This window comes from Halichoerus grypus, chromosome 5 (genome assembly GCF_964656455.1).
Source record: "Halichoerus grypus chromosome 5, mHalGry1.hap1.1, whole genome shotgun sequence".
Lineage (NCBI taxonomy): Eukaryota > Metazoa > Chordata > Mammalia > Carnivora > Phocidae > Halichoerus > Halichoerus grypus.
Genome location: NC_135716.1, coordinates 9,330,843 through 9,340,904, shown reverse-complemented (window position 1 = coordinate 9,340,904; position 10,062 = coordinate 9,330,843). Strand labels below are relative to the sequence as shown.

The 10,062-nt window shown below is 38.6% G+C and overlaps 1 protein-coding gene across 15 annotated transcripts in view; it reads left to right on the top strand.

Annotated features, from left to right (window-relative positions):
* The first annotated feature begins 353 nt into the window (after nucleotides 1-353).
* Nucleotides 354-10,062, top strand: part of PHF20L1 (PHD finger protein 20 like 1) — an 85,291-nt gene continuing 75,582 nt past the window's right edge. For 9 of the 15 annotated variants that reach the window (XM_036091148.2, XM_036091147.2, XM_036091146.2 and 6 more), the window contains exons 1-2: nucleotides 355-645; nucleotides 2,755-2,874. In XM_036091148.2, the coding sequence (XP_035947041.1) occupies nucleotides 2,792-2,874 (83 nt within the window). In that variant the 5' untranslated portion in view covers nucleotides 355-645; nucleotides 2,755-2,791. Of the gene's footprint in view, nucleotides 646-2,754; nucleotides 2,875-10,062 lie in introns of all 15 variants that reach the window. The other 6 variants (XM_078071988.1, XM_078071990.1, XM_036091143.2 and 3 more) reach the window with 2 other exon arrangements.

Sequence of the window (10,062 nt, the reverse complement as noted above, 5' to 3'; positions counted from 1 at the left end):
ATTCTTATTACGAAATGGGGTGGATATCTAAGAAAGAGTGTCGTGCATTTACAAAAGTTTGCCCAAGGTGCTGGGATTGAGGAATTTTGGGAACCCGTTTCCTTTCAAATCGACAATAATAATACTCAATGGGCTCTGTGCTCATCTCTCAAAGGTCAAACACCTCACAACTACTAATGGGCTCCTCGAGCCAGCTTTCTCTCTTTTGCTAATCACCGCCCCTCCCTCTAGCCATCAGCCAACTGCTGCAAAGCCCCGCCTCCCAAGGGCAGCTCTCCAATCGGCTGCGCAGCCCGGGCCCAACCCTCGCCAGTCACGTGACGCGACCAGGCCCGCTTCCGGCGCGTCGCGGGCGGCTGACGTCGCTGGGCCCGGCGTCGCGTCAGGGCTGGCCGGCGGTGGCGGCGGCGGTGGAGGCGGAGGCAATGGCAGCGGACCCTGAGCGGGCTTGAGGGCTCGGACCTGCTACCTCCCGCGCGACCTCGGGCCCGACCCGGCGCTGCGGCCCCAGCGCGCTCCCCTCCTGCTTCCTCCCCGGCCGCTGCCTGGGCGGAGGCGGAGGCGGAGGCCCGGGCTGGCCGCCCTGCTCGTGCCCCGGCTCGGCCCCGGACGGCCCGGCTGCTGTGCGGAGAGGAGGCCGAGTCGGTAAGAGGCGGCGGCGGTGGCGGGGCCTGGAGGCCGCCTGGATCCCGTCTGGCCGCCCGGGACGCCCCCGCGCTGGTGTCTCTCTCCGGCCCGCACCCCTCTCGCGTCCCTCCCCTTAACTCGCCGCCCCTATTGTCTGGGCGCAGTCGCTCCCTCTCCTCCTCCCTTCCTTCCCCCCTGCCGAGGGCCGGACGGCTGTCAAACCTGGAGGCTTCTCCCGCTCCCCGCCAGCCTGGTCTGAGCCCTTCCTGTCTGTCTCTGCCAACCCCTCCCGCCCCGCATCAACCACCTACCTGCTTTGGCCCCGGGGCCATTCTCTGACCTTTTCTTCTTCACTTTCTTGGTGTTGTGTCTTCCTGCTAATTTTCTTCTCCCTTCCAGTTGTCATCTCTTGCAACGTTAACCATCCAGATATATTTTTGCCATTCTTGTTTGCGTTCTTTTCTGTTTATGTTCCTCCGCGTTCTCTCTGTCCCCTTTTCTCTTTTTGCTTCAAGGCCCCCCCCCCCCCCCCCATAGACTGTCTTACTTCGCCTTTTCCTTAATTCAAATCCCTATTCATCCTCCTTTCTCCACCCAGGGAAAAGGAAATTGTGCCTCATCCCGAAGTATCCCTGGGAGTTTATATGTCTTAACTCCACATTTATGGGTTCGATGTTTGATTATAGAAAATAGTGTAACTGGTAAACACCTCTTACTAAGTTCTTCTTGTGAAGAAAGTAGAAAAGTTTGATTAGATTTCTACACAGATATTTAAGTAACTGCCTAATATGTTACACGCTGACCAGACTTTTTAAAAAATATTCATGCTTTCTTTCCTTTTACACGAAATACCCTCTGGCCTAGCGTCCTGTTAACTTTAATGAACTGATCTTTGTTCTTGACATGGCCAGAGGATAGTCCCCCCAACCCCCCATGAGTATTTAGGCTTGACTTTACATATTTCTATGGCAAGTATTGGTGTTATTTACCCCTTACTAATTAGATTCTTTCAAAGAGGAAAGGACAGTTTGTTTTTATTTTTCCTGTTATGTTTTGTCCCTTTTGAATTGTGAGCAAACCATTAAAAAAATGCTGTAGTTGTGTATTTTCTTTTTTAACCCGGGAGAGAGCATAGTCCTGTTAGTAATTCTAAATATCAAAAAGGTTTCAGGGATCGCTCTTTTTCCCCCCAGTAACAGTAGGTTTGCATTCCTGATTACCTGTCATATTTTGATTTAGCCTGTCTTAAAGTGCATTCATATTCCTCAAGTACTAGTCCGTGAAAAAGGCTACCTCAGGTGTTCTGGGTGTCCAGCGTGGCCAAAAGGAGAGTGAAGAGTGTGCGTGTCAATGATGTAGAGAGGAATAGATACTCCTTTGTAGTTTTTTGTTTGTTTGAATATTACGACCACTTTTATTTGTCAGTGTGAGCACTGACTATATTGAAATAGAGTAGAAATAAATTTGCAGTTGAAAAAATCCACATCATTATTGCATATTGACTGTGAAGTATAAGGAAGAAATTTCTGTTGCAACTTTATATGTTAAATTAAACTTATTGAATCATTTGCTACCAAAGTAGGAAATCATAGCTAACGAAAAATCCTACTCACAAGAATTATTGATGTTGTCACTGGCAGAGGAGTGTCTACTGCCCCTTTATATGCTCTTTAGTGTCTTATTTAGTGTTGTATACTATGAGGCACTCAAATATTGGTTGAAAAACTTCATTAATTTGTACTCTTAAGAATTTCAGTAGTCATATTCCAGAACACTCAGGTGTCTTGAGTTTTCAGAGACAGAAAACTGTTTTCAGCTGGTGTGGAGAATTTTCTGGGGTATTTTCAAGTTAAAATTTGAAGCATTTTAGCCATTAGCAAGTTTTAATGCCCAGCTGTTCTTCTTTTTAAGTAGTTCTTTTTTATGTCATTTTCCTTGATTCATGATCAAGATTGCTTGCAAAGTATTTAGTACTTTACATACAGATATTTGTAATCATCATTCAAATTTCTTTAAAATTTGGCAGTTATTTTAACTTCTCATGCAATGCTTTTAAAATTCTGTTTTATTCCCTATGCATTTTATGCATTAGAATCTAACTTTTTTTTTTTTTTTTTCCCTCTTGAGGTAGTGAAAAGAGAATACTGAAGAATAGGATCTCAAGATGAGTAAAAAGCCCCCAAATCGTCCTGGAATCACTTTTGAGATCGGTGCTCGTTTGGAGGCACTGGACTACTTACAAAAATGGTATGGAGAATATGGAGCTCTTGACCGAAACCACGATATTGGTAGTCTTACACATGTTGGTCAGTTGCTGTTCTTTTGACAGTGGCAGAAACTTTAATGTATTCACATTTTGAATACACATAGACATTGTTTTTTAGTTTTCCTGCTCTTTGGCAGACTGTGTAAGTTTAGCATTTCAAAGCTATTTTTTCAGAATCATTTTAAGGTGTTTGAGAACTGAAAATAATTATCTAGAATATGAGGTATAAAGAGAGTGTCAATACTCTTGTGTACTTAATATGAGCTAGAGTGGTGGTGGGAGGGAGGGAATTAATTTAGATAACCAGCTTCCCAAGATTTGGCTAAAACTTGATGTAAATCTGTTTTCTTGGCCTGTGTCGGAGGTGATCTTTCAAAATACAGAGTATGTTGATGGTTAGCACAGTCACTATTCACTATCCCATCTAAAATAAAAAACTAGTTTACCTCCTCTTTCCCCAGCGGGTAGTGAACTAAAGGCAGGTTGTTACTGTCCCATACTAAGTGGGCAGTATTTTCAGACCTTTTTTTATTTCTTCTGTTCTGGCCATGTGTGTTAAGTAGTGAATTTAAGCTGCTAATATACGCCTAATAAATAGTATAGGGATAAAACCACCACCTGGAAAGGAGAGAAGAGGGAACAACACACAGGGGTCACTAGGCCACAGTAGGAATGACAAGGATTTCCTCTTTCTCTTAGGGAATGCTTTCCTCATTCCCTTTAACTGCCCTCTAGTCCTTGTCCCTGGGAGGAAGTCTGTTATTGCCATTCTCAGCTCCCTACCTGAGATGGGCATTTGAGAGTTCCTCTCTGGGGAGGGGTTGTCTCGGCTCTCCTGAAGCCCATTTATTTTGATGAGTGATCTTGTGGCTTCAGGCTTCAGACTCCAGGACTTCATCTACCAGGCTTTTTGACATTTTCTCTCACTATAACTCCTTTAAAAACACAGTGGGTATTTTGCAAATTTGCTCTTGATTGATTTGCATTAAGTCAACTTCCTGAGTTGGCAATGGCAGGCAAAGAAATCTTGTTTAGTCATGATATTTGACTTTAGACTGGTCTGGGGTTTTTGTCTCTTAATATGTGGCTTTAGAATTCTGCACATGTCCCCGATACCCAGGTTAACCCGCTCTGTCTTGGGCGCTGCTCTGGGACATTTTGAAACTACAGTTTGACGTGGAAGGCAGTTGTTTGGCCCTATGCCTATAATGTGCATCTCAGACGGTAGTTCTTTTTAGGGGACTTAATTGTTAGTCTCATCAGGTGGAGAGTGTACATAGTACTTCAGGTGGGGCTTGGGAAGCACCTGGGACCAGGCAGTTGCACCCCACGTAGTCCTGACGCTAAAAATTATTTCCAGACGTGGTGGAGTGTTCACTGGGGGAGCACACATGCTCCTGATTGAGAAGCGCTGCATTAGACCATACAGCAAAAGATGCCGGTTTCGTCAGTAATTGGCTATCTTTGATTCTCATTTGACCAAAAGAAGCTTTTCACTCAAAGGCACGCTGTTAAGTCTCCGTGTGGTCTGAGAAATGATACTTCTTTGATGCTAATCTTAATTAATCTTTTTTTTTAATTACTGGCTTTTGAATCACTAGTTAATTCATATTAACATATATTCTTAGGCTTCCAAACTGACAAAGTTGCAATTGAAATAGCTTCCAGTGTTGGAGGAGCACACGGTTTATTAGTTTTCTTAGAGGTTTAAAGGGAAATTAACATAATTTCGGTATTAGTAAGAAATTTGCTTTCAGTGGTGAAATGTTTTCTGATTCAACAGCTGTCAAATTGATGATCCAGTAGTTGAAATAAAAAGATTATAAAAGAGAACTACTTTAAAAATCAAGACTGAATGTGCTTTTAGAGTATTTGGAATTTGAGGAAAAAAAATGATAGTTGTAGCTGAAGTTTTTTCATTGTCTTATGCTTCACACCAAGGAAATTTCTAAGTGCTTAGGTAGGGTGGTAACAGGCGTCTATACTCATTAATGAAGTTTAGCTTTCATTTTAATGACCCTAGTAGTGATGGTCTCCTTAAGGTAACATCAGCCAAAATAATCACATATGGTAATCACTGAAACTTGTCAGTAACTTGATTTTTATGAGCTCATTTATATGAAGATTTTAACATCCTGCTACAGTTGGAATTAAGGAATTAAGAGTATTGTATATACATATTCTAGGTAGTTGAAAGAAATAATTCTTTTATTGTGACTTTATTAATGTCGGTAGTTTCAAGAACTAGCTAGTCTTGAGCAATCCCTTTCATTTAGTATTAACGTACTTTACTGTAGGACAACTAATTACTAAGATTTATTTCGTTTTGTGTGGGCGCAAGAGAAGTTCTATGAGACACCGTACTCTTAACAGGTTTTACTTTTAAATAAGATAATAAACTATATTCTTCATATCATTACATTTGTTAAGGGCCATTCTGTATTTCATATAAATGCTGCAGATCTTTTCTTTAATATCAGGTAAAAGTGTAGAAGGATTATTCAAGTGTTGAGAAACTTTACTATTTTTGTGAGGAGCAAAATAGTTAATCACTGAAAATATAACTGAAATGATTCCTCTCTCTCCCACCCCCCCTCCCTATTTTCTTTCCTATTCTCTTCTGTTGCGTCCATAAAGAATGCTTAAACTTCCACATTTATTCAGTACAGTTGGAAAAGTATTGAGTTCTTATTTGACGTAAATGTCTTTTGAACTGTTACAGGCAATGAGCAGGGAGGGACAAGCAGGAGTGCAGCTAGTGCTTACTGTCTCTGCATGCAAGACATTGCCAGTAAGCCACATATCCGTTGTGAAGGAAATGACAGCATGTGTTGATAGGTTACCTTTTACAGAGAAGGGCAGAGGGAAAGTTGTGATAGTGGATAACTCAAAATGTCAACTTGTCCTATATGTAAAAGATGTTTCCTATATAAAAAAGGAAAAGAGTTTTTACTGTGTGCCCTGGAAAGAAAAGGGTAAACTCTAAATTAAGTGGGCCGAAATAAACTGAAGTTAAGTTTCCACTTTCAGATTTGGGGTAGATTTGATTTAATAGGAACATGCAATCTAATTTTCTTATGGAAAGGACATTATTACTGCTTGAGCAAACCATATGACATATTCTTCAAAGTTCAGAAAGATACTTCATCCTTGAAAATACACTGTACGTTTTTTAAAGTAGTGATTACTTTTTGTTTTCAAAATCACTTGAAAGTTATGTCAGAAAACTCATTGATGGTTTGATTATTTACCGATAACTAATGAATGTGGGCCCTAAGAAGCCACTGAGAGGCCAGGCATCTTCAGGTCCAATATGTGGTTTTTGGATTTCCTCTACTGACTAAACCTAACTCCTGCTAAGTAGTGTTAAGTTTCTTAGTTTTTATTTTATTTTATTTTTTTGGGGGGAGGGTTTGCTTAGTTTTTAAAAATGTTGTAGTTTTACTTAAAACATACTGCTTAATTTCTTTCTCAACAGTCTTTTTTAAAAGTCTTTCAAAAGACTTTTAATAGGCTAATGTTTACAGATAGCATAATCAACCATCTTTGATCTTACCTCCATCATATTTTCTATCATATCCCTGACATTCAAATGATGACATATCACATTTATAATCTCTTGAATGCAGTGACATCATAAGATTGAAAAAGGAAACAGATTGTTGATACAGTAGTATATTTGGGGAAAGAGAAAGTTTAGAGTTGAAGTTCTATTGGAGATACTGTAAGTGGATTCTAAAGACAAGAGGCAAGTTCAAAGTCAGACTGTCACTTGCTGGTCCTATAGATATGGGCACCCTCTGGACCTCAGTTGGCTTATCAGTAAAATGGAAGCAGTGTTACTGGCCTTTACTTAGGGGATTATTTCAAGGATCAAATAATGTATTTAAATTTGCCTCAAATTCTATAAAATAGTACATAAGTATAAAGCAGTGAGGTAAATGCAAGGGAAGAGGGAGAGGTGAAAAAGAAATCTTTGAGGATCTGAAGACTTAAGTGTGTTAAGTTTTTAAACGTAGCTTTAGTATTGACATGAGAATGGCCTGGAATGTAGAAGGAAAATCATATCATTGCAACCTGCTATAAACCATCTTTTTGAGGTAATGATAAAATCTTTTTCTTTCTGCTTTGCAAGTATTATATCTAATCACTCTGAATATTGTTCAGTGAGAAAAGTGATCAAATCAGACTGGTTTGGACTACTGATATAACTTCTGTCTTTTGAATGAAATTCAAATAGTTACTCTATAACAAGTGACTTAGTTATGAAAACAAAACAAATCAAGTAATGTGAAATTTGAAATACAGAGTTAATTTAAAACATTCAGATGAGTTATGCTCTTCTGACCTTTTTTGGGGAATATTTCTATTTAATTCTCTTCTAGATCTAAAGGAAAGGAAAATGAAAAAAAAAAAAATGTGGAGATGTCTCCAAGTATCAGAGTTGGATAGAACAGTGTAAATTTGAATTGGCAAATGCTGTTTGGGAGTTTTTTGAACTGTATGGAACATTTGCAAATGTGAGTTTTTAAAATGTTCATGACCAGAATTATAATAGTGTGGGAAATTTGAGGAAATTTAGATTGTAGCAAGTACAAATTTTTCTAATTTGAGTAAAAGTACACTATTTTCTGAATAAAAAGGGTTGCTTTTTTTCTAATTGAATTTAGCTACTCAAAGGCAAACATTAATAGAAATAAGTTGTGTTATCTGTATTTGGAGTAGAAGAGTGCTCCTGAAAAGTAGTATGTGGATCAAATTTAAAAACCAGTCTCATTTTTAAATTACATTAGGTGAGTTTGAAATTTGTAGAAACCTTAGGTGAACACTTTTAAAATAGGAAATCTTTTGCTAATATGAATAAAATTTTTGTATATTGGGTTTTCCTAACTGTATATTTGAAAAAGATTCTTACTTTGAGTCACTACCTACCTTTGAAAACCTAATTAGAGCTGTAGACTCAGAAAAATGTACAATCATATTTATATACCAGAAATATTGAATTATATATTATGGGTAGTCACAGAAAACTTATCCGTGGACTCCAGATTAAGGACTCTTTTAGCAGAGAATTTCAAATTGAAATCTCTATGATGTGTGTGTTTTTTTTTTTAATTCTGAGATTTTTTTATATCCAGAAACTCACAAATTTTGAATCTTAAGATCTAAGTCAGCTCTGTTTAATCATCAAGCAGGTCTGCATCAGTGCACAAACACTGTAGTTACTTAATTTTTAAGATTTTCACCAATAAGAGCCCTATAAACTTTTAACAGTAAAGATCTCTTTCTCCCTCCTCTTCCCTCAAAAAATGTTGAAAGCAAGGGTAGACATGGGTCAGAATACCTGTATTCATTATAAAACACACCTGATTCTTGTTCTTACTCTGTTCTTCCTTTTGTTACATTGATTAATTTTCTATAGAGCTTTTTCTTTGCTCAGTTTTTTTGCTTATCTTAGTTTTCTCGGAAGGTGAGAGAAAAGGAATTTTGGAAAAAGTAAGTTTAACTGGAAGTCAGAAGATACGGGTTTAGGTGCTGTTCTGCCATGAACTATGTGACTTTGGAGAGTTAGTTCTCTGCTTTAATGTCCTTAAGATGAGGGTGTGACATACTAGGTAATCTTTCAGGTCCCTTGAATTAGAAACTCAGATTTCTTTTATCTACTTTCCATGTATTCAGGGAGGATAGATTTTTTAATCTCATTTTTGGATGGGTAAATAACACAGATTTGAGGCAGAAGTAAGACAAAATGTAGAAGTCATACATAGTTTGCTCAGAACTGCTGGTAACGGAAAGAACTTTGAGAAAAAATGAGTTGAAAAGGTAGAGAAAGGTGAATCTAGTTGGAACAAAAATAGTGTTTTGAAGGTTGGAGTATAGTGGTATTGGGCACATTGTTATCCTTTCTCCAACCTGCTCTCCCACTCATTTAAATACTTTCATTGTTTAATTTTGAAATTACTTAGAATCATAACTATTGGCTTAGAAAGGTATATTTGACTAGTAGGATGCTTTAACTCCCTAACTTTCTATGTGGTAACAGTTCACTAATTGATTCTTTTACAAAGTTCATTGATGCTGTCATTTTGAAAGTGATTCAGGTGAAGTCTAGAAGAGTGATTCTCAAATTTTTAGCTTCCTGGGATTCACCCCAAAAGGTTTGTTAAACATAGGTCACTGGGCCAACATCCAAAATTTCTGATTCAGTAGGTGTGAAGTGGGGCACAGTAATTTGCCTTTCTAAAAAGTTTCCAGGTGATGCTGATGCTGCTGGTCTGGGGACCACTGGTCTAGAGTATACAGAATTATTAACCCAAAGATAAAGTTTTTGAGTTGGATAGCAATGGAAATATCCAGGATTATTTTTGAATTTATAGTCTGTTTTTACTTATGTTAGTTGGAAGAAGTAAAATATAAATACTTGGCAAAGTGATGCATGATTCAAAAATCTTTTTTTTTCTTTCTGTTTTTCAGTAAAATAGAGCATACTGACCTACCTGTACTTTGATATTTTTCAGTTTTCTTGCTCTTCAAATTTCTGTACTCACCACTACATGGCTGGATAGTTGGGATTTAGATCCTTGTTGCTAAGGGTGGGAAATAGTCTTTTGAATTGCTATTGGGAGATTGTAACTTCTATAATGATTCCTGATATATAGGAAATACTCAGTATGTCACTTGAATTTTATAAGAAGCCCCTCATGTATGGGATGATCTTTACCAGTTTAGAAATGACAGATCTGAGGCTTGGATATGTTAATTGTTTTATTCCAGTTCATCTGGAGTAAAAGTCAGAAAAGTCATATGGCAGCCATGTTCTTTTGACTCTTAAGTCTGATGCCCTCATTACTATAACCTGTTGCCTCATATATGGACGCCCTGAAGTTTGAGCCTCAGCTTCAGGGAGTAAATGGGCTCAGTGTTCATAGGCTGTCTTAATTCCTGACTTTCTCTAATGATATGTATCTATCTGGTGTATAGAAGGGCCCTGAGAGTCCAGCATGCCTCTGTCATTCTTGTACCGTGGAATTAGCTTTTGCAAGGCAGGTTAATTTCTGGCCTGTCTGTCCTAGAAACTCTTCTTCTTCTCAAGCTCACCTTCGAATCAAGCTTTCAAGCTGATCATTTCCTAGCCTCCTTCACAAATGTATAGTAGTGTAAAGTTCAGG